This window comes from Andrographis paniculata, unplaced genomic scaffold, assembly GCF_009805555.1.
Source record: "Andrographis paniculata isolate CXL003 unplaced genomic scaffold, ASM980555v1 Contig21END, whole genome shotgun sequence".
Taxonomy (NCBI): Eukaryota; Viridiplantae; Streptophyta; class Magnoliopsida; order Lamiales; family Acanthaceae; genus Andrographis; species Andrographis paniculata.
In genome coordinates this window covers 1,236,857-1,254,612 of record NW_026137502.1, presented here as the reverse complement: position 1 = coordinate 1,254,612, position 17,756 = coordinate 1,236,857, and the positions used below count along the sequence as shown (strand labels likewise).

Sequence of the window (17,756 nt, the reverse complement as noted above, 5' to 3'; positions counted from 1 at the left end):
TTGTTTAAAGATGATTTGGGATGAAATTTTGATTTAAATTTTTGTTAAAATAATATTTTTATTTGATATTTTATGAGAAAAAATAATATATTTTTATTAAAAATTATGTCGAATGAAATATATTAATTTAAATTTAAAATGATAAAAGAACGAAGCCTAATCAAATATTTATTATTTTTATTTTATATATAAATTTAAAAATCAAGGGTTTGTTTGTTTTAATTTGAAAGTTGCTTTGATTTAAATTTTAGCTTACATAGCATTTTAATGTAATATTTTATAAGATGATATATTATATTTTTATTGGGAACCATGTTATTGAATAATAGAACTTTTTATTTCTAATAAAAAATAAACAAATTCAATTATACATTCAAAATATTCCATCAATATATATTTATATCACATCAAAATTATTCAACCTTCAAATTCTACTATTAAAAAATACAAACTCTTAAACAAACACAATCTAAAAAATTTGAAAATATCCTCAAACAAACAAACCCTTAAATTTGAAAATATCAACCCCAAAACTTTATTTACCATTAAAACTATAAGTTAAAATAAATAAAAATATATACTAAAAACATTCTAAAACATATACCTAAAATTTCAAGGATTATTATTATTATTTATAAATAATTAGTTAAAGCTCTATTTATCATGTATATATTTTTTTACCTTTTTATTATACAATATTTAATGTTTCCTATAAAAATATATCATTATTATTATTATTATTATTATTATTATTATTATTATTATTGTTATTATTATTATTATTATTATTATTTATAAACAACTACGGTTCAGTCGACTATTTAAATTTAAAGAAAAAATTATCAAACAAACACACCTAGTATTTATAAGTGAATTTTAAATATCATAAAAATAAGATTTAAACTAATTTTTTAAAAACTTTATAAAGGTTTGTTCAATTATTATTTTTTTAACACATCTTTTAACTTTTAATTTACCATATTATGTTTAAAATTATTAAATCAAATACTCCCTCTGTTCTATATCTATCTATCAATTTTTTTTGTACGGAATTTTAGAAATATTAGTATTATATTGGGATATAGTATAAATAAAAGTAAAAAGACTAAACTAACCTTATTGTATGATATAAGGGTAATGACATTTGTATAATATATTGTAAATTGGAATAATATTTGTAACGTTAATAATATAGTACAATTACTAAAAAAGGAAATTGATACTTTGTTATGTGACGGACTAAAATGAAAAAATAAATAGATTGTTAAGGGACGGAGGAAGTATATAATTTTCTATTCATAATATCACATCAAATAATTATTTTCACCGCTAAAATACCGAAAACAAAACGGACATGTTCCGAACTAAATTCTTTAAACTTTAATGAATAAATAAAAATAAGAACATCGAAAATTAACAAAAACAAAGATTTCGTGGTAGTTCCCCTAAAGAGGGCTAAAAGTATGAAACAACAATGCATTCTCACGCTTTAATGCATAAAATTAAACAACACACTTCCTTTTCTATTACTTCCCAATCAATCTCTATGTAATAACACTTAGGTATTCACATGAACTTCATGCATGTCTCGACTATATATATATATATATATGGGTCGAAATAATTTTTATCTCTCTATATATATACATACATACTATTGAGAAACTTAATATATCACTAAGTTCATCGTATCGTAGAGTAGAGTTGTCGATTGAGATATATTTTGAGAACAATAATAATGTTTTATTGTGGGAGAAAAGTCGTGTGGACATTGTTTTTGGTGTTGGCGTGCCTCTTGGTTAGAACAAATGGTAGTAACCACTTGCGCCGGAGGCTCGTGAGGTGCGAAGAACGGGGGGATAGTAATCACGGTTCTTCAAGACGGTGCCGGGGTTACTACGCATGCCCGGCCGAGTGTCCACAAGCTTGCTTTGTGGATTGTCGTCTTTGCAGGGCTGTTTGTCGTGAGATTTTTATATTGTTACGAATTTCTATTTTTGTTATTTTTATATTCTCAGAAAGAATATTATTATGATAATCAAAATATTTTGTCTCGATTTACTTAGTTGAAGTCTGGTTTTTATTTTTTGCTATGCAATTTTTCACAATTTTTAAAAAAATATATATTATTTCATATCAGAAAAGGTGAGATAAAAAACATTGTTCAAACCAAAGTAAGTAAACAAACCCTTAGGTTTAATTTGTTCATTTGGTGTTTGTATATATGTGTACTTTTATTTGTAATACTCTTTAATATTTTATATGAAGAATTTGATGTATTTTTTATAGAAATAGTGAACGTTGTTTGTATATTTTGATATTGAATTCTAATATTCATAAAATATTTTTTTTTCTTTAAAAAATCAAATAAAAAAGAGTGTTTCTTTTGATGGAATTTAAAAAAAAAAAAGTTTAAATTTGATATTAAAATAATATATGATGAAATATTTTGTAAGAAAAAAACATATATATTTTGAAAAACACATAACACAGTAAAAATTTAAAATTTGGGGTAAAGAAACACACATCATATCTTTATAAGACAATAATTTTATATTTAAAATATCAAATTAATATTTATTTATATTAAATCAAATAATTATTTTTATTTAAAGATTTATAATTTTCATATCAAATCCAATTCCCAAATCTACAACTAAACAAATATTCCATAGTTAATTTTTGTTTTTCCTAATAAAAATTCGATAAAGGGCATAACTTTGTTCTTGAATTAAAAAATATATAATTGATGAAAACTGAAACTTCTTTAAACGAAATAATATTATGATAAACGATTATCATTTATCATAACATGATGTTTTATTTTTATTAAAAATGTATAGATTTAAATTGAATTTAACTCAAAATATCAAATAGAATAGACCGGATCATCTGTCCCATTAACACATCTTATCCCTCTATTCTTCGTACATACTATACATACACATGTGTATGTATATATGTTATATATTATATGTGTATCGAATAGAGTGATAAAGTTTATTTTTAAAACAAAGGACCTCATGGTCACAAAAATCAGAATACATATTAGTTTGTACTTAGGTTTACATTTAACGTAACGACGCAGGATGCGACATTCCGGGTGCGGTGTGCCAAGACCCTCGATTCATCGGCGGCGACGGGGTGAGCTTCTACTTCCACGGCCGCAAGGGCCACCACTTCTGCCTAGTCTCCGATGCCCATCTCCACATCAACGCCCATTTCATTGGCAAAAGAAGCCCCCGTCTCACCCGGGACTTCACTTGGGTCCAATCCATCGGCGTCATGTTCCGCAACCACACCCTCCTCATCGCCGCCCAAAGGACCCCCACCGCATGGGACGACGCCCTCGACCGCATCGCCATCACCCTCGACGGCACCCCCGCCGACAACTCCACCGCCCTAATCACCATCGTCTCCCGCACCACCAACGCCGCGCTCGTCCAAGTGGCCGGGGCCGTCGAGATCGCGGCGGCGGCGGTCCCCGTGACGGCGGAGGAATCGAGAGCGCACGGCTACGGCGTGGCGGATGATTGCTTGGCGCACTTGGAGCTAGGGTTTAAATTTTACAATTTGAGCGATGCGGTGGAGGGGGTGCTGGGCCAGACTTACAGGACTGGCTACGTCAGCAGGGTTAACGTCAGCGCCGCCATGCCGGTGATGGGCGGGGCCCACAAGTTCCGGACGTCCGGGATTTTCAAGACGGACTGCCGCGTCTCTCGCTTCCGGAAGGCTTAAGGCAGTCTGCCATGGATATATATACATGTATGGAATTCACCAATTAGTCGTGTCGATCGAATCAAATTAGACAAGTATGTATGTCTGAAGTGAGATTTAAAGAGTTTGTTGGGTGGGAGTTTAATATTTATGTTACTATCATTACGGGTCAATTAATAAATAAAATACTTATATTGTTGTATAAAATTGTATGATTATAGCGTACCTAATATCAAGGTACGTTGTTGTTAATACAATGAATGATATTCATTCAATCTATTACATTTGATATAATTGATCAAGTCTATTGCTCTTTGTGATGACAAAGAAAAAAAAGAGTATGTCAAAGAAAATAAGTACAAAAACAAAGAGCAACATGAAAATTGTGTATGCAGTCAGTTATAAGACAGTTACTTTGTTAGACAGTTAATTTCTCATAAGTATCTGGATTCCATGCTGTATATATATATATATATATATAATTGTGTATACATATAAAATGATTAATACAGAAATATACCAGTTTTTTCTCTGCAATTTCTCATTGCATCTTATTCTCTGCTTCTATTTGTTCTTGCGCTTGTTCGTGCAATCAGAGCTATTATTTCTCAACCTCTTACCTTGCCAAAGGCTCTGCAATTTCTTCACATAGAGTCATCGTGTGTGGAACTCGTTGCTTGCCAAAGAAAAACATGGCTTCCTCATAGGAAAAACGTCCAGACCTGCAAAAAATGCACGATAATTGGATTCATGGATAGAGGTAGATGCATTAATAAGAACTTGGATCATCAACTCCATCTCTATAGTTCTGCAAGGTGTGTTCATATTTTTTCCTACTACCAAGGATATAGCTTAAGAGAAAATTGGGTCAATCTAATGGATCCTTACCTACCAACTCAAGCGTTCCCCCACTCCCTTAAAGCAAGGGAGTGACACAATCTCTACCTACGCAACAAAGTTTCAAGAAATTTGGGCATAGCTGCTCAACATTGAGCCACCAATTGAGTGTTCATGTGGTACATATCATAAACTCCAAGCAAGAATAGAACAATATTTATTTATTCAATTTTTTATTGGTTTGAATTACCAATATGAATATTGATCAAAGATTTTTGGAGATTTAAAAATATCTTTTAAGATACAAAATAAAGATATATGTATAAAATGAAAATAGTGTCGTGCATGTTTGTGTAGTAACACCAAAAACTTCGTTAAAAATAAAAAAATCTCTTTAACCGGTGAGTGTCCGAGTCGAACTCAGGGAATATATGAATATCCTATATTTAATTAGAAAAAGTGCAATGAGTTAATACAATCGAAGAAACTGAAAAGATAAATTGCAGAAATTAAATCTAACTAAAAAACGATAAAATATACGTATCTCGAAAAGGATGAAGCGAGACGTTTGTGTCTGACTTTTGCGTTCCTTAATGGCTAGATTTCTATGGATGGAATGAGCGGGATGGCGATGGCGTGATAGCGAAAAATATATGTATACTTGCGGGGCGGTTCGGAGGAATGAACGTGATCGCATTTGCTCGCTTAAGCCGATTCTCGACTCGGTTGGTACTTGACCTTAGGGGATTTACAACGAGGCTTCAGCGACACCCAGCGAAGAACATTATAAGTAAGAAACTCTACTGTCACTAGAAATTTCTGTGACCCAATAGACCACCGCCTATGGCCCATGAATTATTCTTTCAACCGCTCCGCTAGTGGCTCTACCCTCTGATACCTCTCTGTTGAAACGTGACTTGGATTTAGCGGTCTATCTGACCCTAAACCAAAGCAAAAGGGCTGTTTCAATTGGCAGGGTTCCTTTTGGGCTTATCCTAATTGATAACAAATAGGCTTACGGTTTAGGGTGTTTTGGGGTGCTTATAAATAGACAACTATGGTTCTTAGTCGGATGACACATTGTAAATCTCTGAATCAGTATAATAAAATCTCTCCAGTTCCTGCCCGTGGACGTAGGTTGACACACCGTCACCGAACCACGTAAAACCTCTGTGTTCTTTATTTGCTTTCTTTCTCGTTTTCTCATAACAAGTGATATCAGAGCCATATCCCATTGATTGAAGATGTCCTCGTATAAGTTTGATCTGGAGAAGTTTAATGGGTCGAATGACTTCACGCTCTGGAAGGTCAAGATGAGGGCACTTCTGGTTCAACAAGGATGTGCGGCTGCGTTGGAGGGAGAAGACAAGTTTCCTAAAGACACGAATGAGGAGGTAAATAAGGAGATTTTGGCAAGGGCTCATTCTGCGATCTTGCTGTCAGTTACTGATGAGGTGTTACGGGAGGTTGTAGATCAGACAACGGCTTTTGGGTTGTGGAATAAACTGTGTGAGAAGTACCAAAACAACTCTCTCACGAACAGGCTATATCAGAAGCAACGTCTTTACACCCTCCGGATGTCCGAAAGTACTCAGGTAAAGGATCATCTTGATACCTTTAACCGTATCATTCTTGATCTTCAAGGAGTTGAGGTTAAAGTAGATGATCAAGATCAAGCCCTAATTTTACTGTGTTCACTACCTGGTTAATATGAGAATTTTGTAGATACTATGCTATATGGTAGAACTACAATTTCTGTTAATGATGTGAAAGATGCCCTTATGTCCAAAGAATTGAAAAGAAAGGTTTCTCTGGAAAAGGGTTCTGGTTCATGTCTGTTTGCAGGTAGGGGAAGACCACAGGAGAGGGGTAACGAGAATGGGAGGTCGCGTTCAAAATCAAAATCTTCTAGCAAAGTTAAGTGTTATCTTTGCAAGGAGAAAGGGCACGTTAAAAGGGATTGTCCACAAAAGAAGGGAAATACAAAAGTTGATTCTAGTAACAGTGGCAGCAGTGCTGCTGTGGTACAAGACAGTTCTGATGATGGGGACTTCGGTGAAGTTCTGACAGCGTGTAGTGCTAGTACTACTGATTCCTGGATTATGGATACCGGTGCTTCTCACCATATGACGTTCTCTCGTGATCTACTCACTTCTTTTAAGGAGTGGAATGGAACGGTAAAGTTAGGTGATGATGGGGTTCTAGCCATAAAAGGGAGCGGGGTAGTGCAGATAAAATTGCATGACGATACTCTCAGGAAATTTGACTGTTGGTATGTTCCTGAACTCATAAAGAATTTGATTTCTCTTGGCACCTTAGCCAAGAATGGTTTAAAATATTATGGTGAAGGTGAGTGGGTGAAAGTCCTGAAAGGTGCGCTGGTAATGATGAAGGGAAAACTGCAGCATGGAATTTATTTTCTACAGGGCAGTTCAGTGATGGGAACGGCGGCGGTATCCTAGTCCTTGGATAAACATGATGATAGGACAAATTTGTGGCACCGGCGATTAGGTCACATGAGTGAGCTAGGGTTGTCTGTGTTGAGCAAGCATGGTTTATTTGGTGGGGATGTGATAGGTAAAATTCAATTCTGTGAGGCTTGTGTAAAAGGGAAGCAACGCAGGGTGAGGTTTAGTACCGGTCATCACACTTCAAAAGAAATTCTGGAGTATGTTCATTCAGATCTATGGGGTCCCTCTCCGGTGGAATCGCAGGGCGGGTGTTCTTACTTTGTCACTTTCATAGATGATTATTCGAGAAAAGTCTGGTTGTACTTTCTGAAAACTAAAGATGAGGTGTTTGGGAAGTTCAAGGAGTGGAAGACCATTGTTGAAAAACGGACGGGTAAACAGGTCAAGACTCTAAGAACTGATAATGGGTTGGAGTTCTGCAACGCTCCATTTGATGATTTCTGCAAGAAAGAAGGTATAGTGAGGCACCGCACTGTACGACACACACCACAGCAAAATGGAGTTGCAGAGCGAATGAACCAAACCCTCATGGCGCGTGCTAGGTGTATGCGCATATTTGCTGGCTTGTCTAAGCAATTCTGGGCTGAAGCAGTAAACACTGCTAGCTATCTGGTTAATAGATCTCCATCAACTGCAATTGACTTAAAGACTTCTCAGGAGGTATGGTCCGGTAAACCCTCTGATTACTCTAATCTAAGAATATTTGGATGCCCTGCATACGCTCATGTGAATGATGGTAAGCTGGAGCCGAGGGCGATAAAATGCATATTTCTAGGGTATGCAACAGGAGTAAAAGGTTATCGACTGTGGTGTACAGAAGGTAAAAATCCTGGTAAATTTCTTATTAGCAGAGATGTAACCTTTGATGAATCTGCTATGCTTGATCAGAGTAGAGGTTATGAAAGTATTGCAGGTACAAAAGATTGTGGTGCTAACCAGAGAGTGGAGTTTGAGACTCCTGACAGAGTTGTGTTAGAGGAAGAGCAGCAGAATAATACTATTGATCAATCCGATCAACCAGATCAGTCAAAACCTCAAGGGAAACCGGTTGAGGGGGAAGCTGATGACGCTGGTACTGGGGTTGAAGATTCCATAGCAGCAAGAAAGGGAAAGAGAAATATTCAGAAACCAGCTAGGTTTGCAGGATGTGTCAATACGTATGACATGGATTCTGTTGCTTATGCACTAGCGGTTGGTGATGATCTTGGCTCTGATGAGCCAAAGACATATAAAGAAGCTGTGGCGAGTAAAGATGCAGAAACCTGGATTATGGCAATGAATGAAGAGATGCAGTCTCTTGAAAAGAACAAGAGTTGGGATCTTGTTGCACTACCAAAAGGGGTGAAGCCAGTGGGATGCAAGTGGGTCTTTAAAAGAAAGGAGGGAATTCCTGGTGTTGAACCTGCTAAGTTCAAGGCGAGACTGGTGGCAAAAGGGTTTTCACAGAAGGAAGGAATCGATTACCATGAAGTCTTTTCTCCTGTGGTGAAACACAAAACCATTCGGGTTCTTTTGGCAATGGTGGGTGCTTTTGATCTGGAGCTGGAGCAGCTTGATGTAAAAACAGCATTCCTTCATGGTAATCTAGAAGAACAGATTTACATGTCTCAACCGGAGGGGTTCTACAGTTCTAAAGGGGACCAGGTATGCTTGTTAACGAAATCTTTGTATGGCTTGAAGCAGTCTCCGAGGCAATGGTACAAGAGATTTGACTCATTCATGGTGTCTAATGGTTATGCTCGTAATCAGTTTGATAACTGTGTTTACTCGAAGAAAGTTTCTACTGATTCCTTTGTGTATCTGCTGTTGTATGTGGATGATATGTTAATTGCAGCTAAAAACATGGCTGTAATTAATGACTTGAAGGCTCTACTAAAGGGTGAGTTTGAGATGAAGGATTTGGGTGCGGCAAAGAAAATACTTGGTATGGAGATCTGGCGTGATAGAGAAGCAAGACGGTTATGGGTTTCTCAAGAAAAGTATATTGAAAAAGTTTTGCAGGCATTCTCTGTTGATCAGTCCAAACCGGTAAGTACCCCTTTGGCGGCACACTTTAAACTTGATCGAAGCACTATACCGGCTACAGATGAATAGGTTAGTTACATGAAGACGGTTCCATATTCAAGTGCAGTTGGAAGTCTTATGTATGCGATGGTATGTACGAGACCGGATCTCGCTTATGCGGTTAGTGTGGTAAGCAGGTTTATGGCTAATCCGGGTAAAGCTCACTGGGGAGCTGTAAAGTGGATCTTGCGATATTTGAAAGGAGCGTCTGATATTTGTCTGGTATATGATGATAAAGGCCATGGTGATGGTCTTGTTGGCTATGCAGACTCTGATTACGGGGGTGACTTGGTGAAACGAAGATCACTAACTTGTTTTATCTTCACTTTGTTTGGATGTGCAGTCAGTTGGAAGTCTACTTTACAACCTACGGTTGCATTGTCGACGAATGAGGCGGAATACATGTCAATGACTGAAGGTATTAAGGAGGGTATCTGGTTACATGGTCTGGTGCAGAGTTTGGGTCTGAAGGTGGAGAAACCGGTGTTATTCTGTGATAGTCAAAGTGCTTTGAGTTTGACTAAAAATCCAGTGTATCATGAGAGAACCAAACATATTAATGTAAGGTTGAATTTTATCCGTGATGTTCTGGAGGAAGACAAGTTTTCTATTCAGAAAATAGCTACAGAGCACAATCCAACTGATATGTTGACAAAGGCGCTACCGACGGAGAAGTTTGAGCACTGCTTGAACTTGGTGAATATTTGTAGGAGGTAAAGCCCTCTCGGGGCATCTAGCAGGAAGGAGACGACTGAGAAATACTGACGAACCTTTGGCGGTTGGAGAAACTCCAAGTCAAGGTGGAGATTGTTGAAACGTGACTTGGATTTAGCGGTCTATCCGACCCTAAACCAAAGCGAAAGGGCTGTTTCAATTGGCAGGGTTCCTTTTGGTTTTATCCTAATTGATAACAAATAGGCTTACGGTTTAGGGTGTTTTGGGGTGCTTATAAATAGACAACTATGGTTCTTAGTCGGATGACACATTGTAAATCTCTGAATCAGTATAATAAAATCTCTCCGGTTCCTGCCCGTGGACGTAGGTTGACACACCGTCACCGAACCACATAAAACCTCTGTATTCTTTATTTGCTTTCTTTCTCGTTTTCTCATAACACTCTCTTTAATCGGAATCGAATTCAGAACAACAACTAAGCAGGTCGACAAGGCTCTCACGTACTTAGCTACGTTGAACTACCCGGAATTTGTTTGTGACACGAAATGGGGCTGAAATAGTCGATTCTTCTATCGCCCTTCCGCAACCTTGCCGAAATCTAACTTGAACAATTCAAATCAAACATGGAATTTTTTTGGGTGAATGTGAGGTGGAGAAATATGATAGGAATTCTACTAGCTAAAATAATATGCAGTAATTAAAAGAAAAGGAGAAGAAAATCAGTTTGCTCGCGACACAAAATCGAAAATGTCGTATTATTAAACTAGATAAAATATGGGAGAAAAGAAATGGAAAAAATGGAGTGTATGAAATGTATATTATTGTGTATATATGGTGTATATATGTGTGTTTAGAGGGGATATTTATTGGGGGAAAAATTTCTAGAAGTTTCGCGGTTACAACCGTTCATAAATAACTACTAACTACCTCTAAAAATAACCATAAATAACTATCTCTAAAAATAGCTACTAACTACCTCTAAAAATAATCATAAATAACCACCTCTAAAAGTAACCATAAATAACTACCTCTAAAAATAGCTATTAACTACCTCTAAATATAACAACTAATATAACTAATAATAACTTACTAAAAACTACCTATTTTCTAGAAGGTTCTAGAATAAATATTACACAAAAATAGCCAAAAATTGGTTAAGTGATGATGCAGAAATTAAATATGGTAGCTAGGAGAATGCAGGAATAAATGCAGGAATGAGGGAGGTTGGACGGATTTAATGCAGCCGCCGTTTGTTTTCCGCATAGCCGACATCGCTCAGTTTCATGCAGAGATTTATGCTCCACTCACATTTTCATGCAGCCACCATCGCTTTCTGCATTCATAAATGCAGCCGCCGCTTGCCTTCCGCCCTAGTGACTGTTTCTTCGCTCATGAAGCCATTTTCGCTTTTTAAAACCAGTTTTGAACTCCTAAACAAGTTTTCAAACATTATTTCACATGTATAAATAATAAACACCTTATAAATATTTATTTAAATAAATAATAAATAAAATTAATTTAGCCAAAATTAAATACTTAAATAGCACATAAATAATGCTTAAAAATATAATTCAAGAAACGCATCAACTAATTTAAATTATACACCAAAATAATTATAAATTACACCTAAAAACTAATAAATTAATATTATACAAACAAGATGAAATAAATACAATTATCAGAGTAAATTAACATAAATAATACCAAAAATTTGACATAAATAAATAATTAATTCAATAAATATAAGTTATAAAATATGGCAAAATCAAGAGTTATCAAATATGTTAGAGGTCAAATTTTGTTGATGGAATCTCTGCCCACCATGAACAAAGCCTATGCTCTCATCCTACAAGTTGAAAAACAAAAGGAAATATATATCTCTATAGAATACAATGCGCTGATGATTGACAACAAAAATAGAGTGAACAAAAAGGGATTCGACAAAAGAAAACATCAATTAGTAGACAAAAGGAATACGGTATGTGATTACTGCAAAAAGAAAGGTCACTCAGAGATACATGCTTCTCTTTGCATGGAGTTTCTGAATGGTACATAGACCTGCAAAATAAGAAAAATAGTTCTATTTTTGTTGTTGTGATCACCTATGAGTCCGAGAAGAGCAATTCTGGAAATCCAAATTTAAGTGCTCTTGTAAAGGCAGAAGTGCAAAAGCTCCTAATGTAACATATTGCTGACTTTCCCGTTGCAGCAACAAATGCAATTATGGAATTCTCAGGTAATCTATTTCATATTGGTTCCGTCCATTTAGAGCATAATTCTTGCCTAATTGACAGTGGTGCAACATGTCATATTTGTGTTGATAGCAGTTATTCACTTCCTTATATCCATTAAAAACAATGCCTCACATTATGCTTCCAATGGAACCAACCTCACAGCCAATTTTGTTGGTTCTGTCATAATTACACTAGAGATCACATTACCATTTGTCTAGTACCTCCTACATTCAGATATAACTTTTTATCTATTCGTCTGTTTCTTAAACACTCTCATCTAAAGCTTGTTTTTCACTTCTAATGGTTGCATGATATAGTACCAGAAATCTGAGACAATATTGGCTACTGGAAAACAAACTCAAAATCTATACATACTTTCTAGCTCCTTCACTCCTGTCACTGATCTCACTCTGGATGTTTTTCCTGAACCTTCCTTGTGGCATGAACGACTTGGGCACACTTCATTTGAAACTTTGAAGCATTTACCATTTTTTACAGCAAGTTTTTGTACTCCTTGTGAGATTTTTCACAAACCAAAACAAACAAGACTACCTTTTAATAAAAGTCCTTGTTCATCTAACATGTTTGATCTTATTCATATAGATACAGATGACCCTTATAAAACTTCAACACTTAATGACTGTTACTATTTCTTAACCATTGTAGATGACTGCTCCCGAGCCACATGGACTTACCTTTTACCAACCAAACAAAATCTACATCACCTCATAGAAACCTTTTTCACCTATATCAAAACTCAATTCAATTGTGCTATCAAATGTATTCGAACAGACAATGGATCTAAGTTCTTAAACAACCGCTGAAAATTGCTTTACCAAAAGAATGCAATTGAGCATCACCATTAGTGTCCTCATAGCCTCCAACAAAATGGTAGAGCAGAAAAAAAACATAAACACTTGCTCCAACTCACTCGGGCCTTACTTTTTCAAGCTTCATTGCCTCCAAAATTTTGGGGTGATGCTCTTCTTCATGCCACTCACTTGATCAATAGTCTCTCTTATAATGTGTTTTTTGTGGTCCACTCCTTACCAAAAACTTTAACTCAAACCTCCTGATTATTGGGTGTCTTTGTTTTCCTACCAATATTAAGCCTAATAAGTCCAAGCTTGACCCTCGAGCCTGTAAATGTGTCTTCTTAGGTTTTCCAACAAGACAAAAAGATTAAAAACTTCTTGACCTTTACCACAAACAAGATTCTCACTGTCAGAGATGTCACTTTTCATGAATCTCACTTTCCATTCTCCAACTTTAATCCTGCTTCTTGTCCAGATAACCTCAATAATCAACCACCTCCTTCTACTACTATTCTCTTTCCTCTTTCAAGAACCTCTATCACCTGATACACCATCACTGCATCCACCCGACATACCGATAATCATTCTCCCATATCTATATCTGATCCCTCAATCTCTACCCCGAGAAGCACTTTCTCATCACCTGCTTCTTCAATTTCTACCTCTATACACTTTTCACTCCTCAATACCTTATTGTCCTAAAAGAGCTACCAAACCTCTTGTATGGATGCAGGATTACATCTGCCCTCTCATCCTCCATTGAACCTAACAACCCCTTTGTGGCACCTTAATAACATGCTTTATCTACTGTTGATTTGCAAGAACTGCGGTCCTATGTCCAGGCCCATAAGGATCCAAATTGGAGGTCAACTATGGATGAAGAACTGGAAGCTCTGCAGAACATGGTACATGGAAGCTCACTACACTACCTAAGGGTGTGAAACCTATTTATTCCAAATGGGTGTATAGAATCAAGCGCAATGTAGATGCTAGTATTTAGAGGTTCAAAGCTCGTCTTATAGCAAAAGGAAATCTTTAGTTCTATGGAAAGGACTACAAAGAGTCATTTTCTCCTGTTGTTAAAATGGTGACTGTTCCCATGCTTCTTGCCACTGCTTTTTTGAAACACTGGTTGATGCATCAACTCGACATTAACAATGTTTTTCTACATGGTGAGCTTGAAGAAGATCTATACATGGTTCCTCCTCAAGGCTATACTCTACCTACTGGCTAGGTTTACAAACTTAAAAGGTCTCTTTACGGACTCACGCAAGCACGTCGCCAATGATATAAGCAATTAACTTAAAAACTCCTCTATTTCGGCTTTACTCAGTCACTTCAAGATCCATGCTTGTTCATTCTTCATAAGCCTGATCACATTACAATCTTGCTGGTGTCCATTGATGATATCCTTCTTGCTGGTCCTAACTTCTCCCCAATCACTACTGTCAAGTCCTTTCTCCATCATGAGTTCACCATCAAGGATTTTGGAAATGTTGGATCTATTTCTTAACATGCAACTTGAACATACTTTTTTCTAGTGTGGTTGTGTCACAGCATCGCTTTATTGAAGATATTCTACATGACACTTTGGTATACTTAACACCATTGTCTACTCTACTCCTGCAGCCCCTGGTTCCAAACTTCGAAGCTCCTCTACATGCATATTGTCCGATCCCACTCCATATCGTCGACTTGTTGGGAAGCTCCTATACCTAACCATGACACGCCCTGATATATGCTATGTTATCCAGCAACTTGCCTAGTTTATGGATCAGCCCACAACTACACATTGGAGGGCAGCTCAACGCATACTTCGTTACTTCAAAGGCACATATCATTTTCAACTTCTTTTTCCGTCTCAAGGACATCTCACTATCTCTGCATTCACTGATGCTGACTGGGGCTCATGCTTGGACACCCACAAATCAATTACATGCTATTGCATCTTTCTTGGTTCTTGTCTTGTGTCTTGGAATACCAAGAAACAAGTCACAGTAGCCAAATCCTCTGCCAAGGTTGCTACTGTCTCCGAACCTTTTGTGGCTAACGCACTTGTTGCGTGATATGCAGATTGATCTCCCTCTTCCTATGTCCGTCTTTTGTGACAACCAATCTGCTATCCAGATGGTTCAAAATCCTGTTCATCATGAACATACGAAGCATATTGACATTGATTATCACTTCATTCGCCATCACTGTAAATCCGGGTTGATTGTCCCTTCATTCAGTCAACTCGCTTATATATTCACTAAGGACCACCTCTCATGTTGTTTTTCATACTCTTCTTGCCAAATTGAACTTGGGTGTCGTATCCTATGTTTAGCTTCCGGGAGGGGGGTGATGGGATTGAGCAAGTCTATTGCTCACTGTCATGACAATGAAAAAGAAAAATATGTCAAAGAAAATAAGTACAAAAACAAATAGCAACATGTAAATTGTGTATACAGTCAGTTATAAGACGGTTACTTTACTAGACAGTTAGTTTCTCAGAAGTATTTGGAATCCATGATGTATATATATAAAATTGTGTATACATAATAAAACGATGAATACAGAAACATACAGATTCTCTTTACAATTGCTCTTTGTGTGTTTACTCTCTGCTTCTTGCAAATTATTTGTCATAGCTCTATATTCAGTCTCTGAGCTTCTAGATACAACTTTTTGCATCTTGGATTTCAACTAATGATGGATTGTTCGAAATTCACACAATATCCATTAATTGATTTTTGATTGTCTATGCAACACCCTCAATCACTATTTGTAGAAGCACTCAACATCCTTTTTTATTCTTTAAGAGTTTTAAGTCCTTTTTGTGGTTCATTATTCAAATATTTGAGTATTTTTAATGCTATTGTGAAGTGTGCATTTATAGGCTTCTGCATGTATTGAGACATCCTTGGTACTTACAGAAGATGTGTCTAATCATGTAAGAGTAAAGTAAATTAGCTTTTCAACTATTTCTCTATAATAGTTGGGGTTTTCCATCTTTTTGTCTCAATTTGTTCTTTAGTTCAATTGGGGTCTCGAAGGTTTTGGCTCCCGCCTATCCATATTTCTATAATAAATTCAGTGTACATTTTTTTTTGACACATTAAGATTTTATCATTGTTGTAGATTATTTCAATTCTAAGAAAGTATCGTAATTTTTGAAATTCTCTTATTTTGAAGTGTTGCTTGATGTTGTGGACGATGCTCTCTACCTCTACTTGAATATGACCCCTTATAACAATATCATCACATGTACTAATAACATTACCATGGATTCAATAAATCTTCGTAAGATGAACAAATAAGGATCATCCAATGATTGAAAAAATCCAATCCTTATTAATGTGGAGGTGAACTTTGAAGTCTATTATTTAGATGATTGCTTGAGTTCATACAAAGTTTTGGTCAGCTTGCCAATAGCCTTGTCTAGACTTGCCAAAATGGTTTAAACCACCGTTTGCGATTACAAATTGTTGATTACAATTTATCAGAATGTCAAATCGAAACTGAATATTCCGAATAACAATATCGGTTACAGTTCATGAACCACCGGTTACGGTTTGAACTGCCGGTTTATATTACTTTTTTCCTCGATCGATTTTCTTAATTTTAATTTTTATGATTAATTTTGATTTCGATTTTGATATACTAAATCTTTGTATTTTGTGAAAAATTATATACATAATGCTTAATTTTTATAAAATAATTATTTATCAATTTATTAATTAAGAATTAAGAAAACAATTGTATATTGTAATTTAATTAGTAAAATAATTTTTAATTTAAATCACACTATTAGAATTTAAAAATTATTTTGTTTAAAACTAAGATTATTTTTTAATTCATTTACATTACAATTTAAATCTATGAATAATTTTTAATTAGATAATTCAAAGATTGCGGACTTTTTTATTATTTATTTGACTTCATTATTTATTTTTTATGACTGTAAAACAATATTTTTTTAAAAAAAAGTAATTCAACTTTCAAGTAAAAAAAATTATTTAAACAGTTATTCTATAAAAGAAAATTATGTAATTATAAATATATAAACAATATTATTTAAAATTGTTTAAGTTTATTATTTAAAAATATTTCTAGGTTTTAAAAAACAATTTAATTTTATTAATTATTGTGTTATTAATAATATTATAAGTTTTTAGAAGAATTTTTTGTTTAAACAATTAAATTATCTAAGTGATAATTTTAATTAATGGTTAAAAAGGTTTAAAAGTTTTTTTTTTTTTTTTTAACTTATGATTCTTATTTATTAATTATATTATTATATTTTATGTTTAGGATTTTATACCTGCTACTATGTTAGTAAATATTTTATTTTTAAGTTATATTTAATTAAAGAGGCATGGACATAATTTTAAATTTTATATTTAAATTTATTTAAGTTTAAAATTTATATAAAATTTAATTTAGAAGTTTAAGTTTATGTTGCATACGTATCTAATTGAAATCAAAGTCCAAGTAGTTCTTTTAAATATTAAATATTAATATAAATATATCTAAAATTAATAAAATTTAATTATCACTTTCAGTTATCTTTTGAAGATCATCAATTATTAAGTTTACATTGACTTTTGTATGCAGTTTTCATCCAATCATCAAGTAAACATTGATTTTCTAAGTGTTCAACAGTTAATTTAAAACGTTTTAGCACTTAATGTCATTATTTCTTTTGCAATTAATGTCATTATTTGATAAGTAGATGTTCTTTTTACCACCATTTAAAAATATTAAATTCTTCTAATTCAGTTTCACTATATTCGAAAGTAGTTGTTAAATACATTTATAATTATAAATATGAATTTGAAATTTCTTTAGAACTCTTACCATATAAAAATCATAAAAGAGTGAAAGTTGTGAAGGTTGAGATGAACTATCGCTACAAAAAAAACACTAAACTAGTATATATATTTTGGTTATGATTAGTTCTA

At 34.7% G+C, this 17,756-nt stretch overlaps 1 protein-coding gene across 1 annotated transcript; it reads left to right on the top strand.

Moving 5' to 3' along the window:
* Positions 1 to 1,738: 1,738 nt before the first annotated feature.
* LOC127245027 (uncharacterized) lies at positions 1,739 to 3,802 on the top strand. The gene is made up of 2 exons (XM_051265671.1): positions 1,739 to 1,964; positions 3,089 to 3,802. Exons 1-2 carry the CDS (start codon positions 1,739 to 1,741, stop codon positions 3,736 to 3,738), a joined length of 876 nt encoding a protein of 291 aa, XP_051121628.1. The 3' UTR covers positions 3,739 to 3,802.
* Positions 3,803 to 17,756: the final 13,954 nt, after the last annotated feature.

Bases quoted from the DNA above. Each gene is read 5' to 3' on its own strand.
- LOC127245027 (XM_051265671.1), top strand. From the start codon at position 1,739: ATGTTTTATTGTGGGAGAAAAGTCGTGTGGACATTGTTTTTGGTGTTG. The intron at 1,965-3,088 runs GTGAGATTTTTA...GTAACGACGCAG, and splicing joins TCTTTGCAGGGCTGTTTGTC to GATGCGACATTCCGGGTGCG.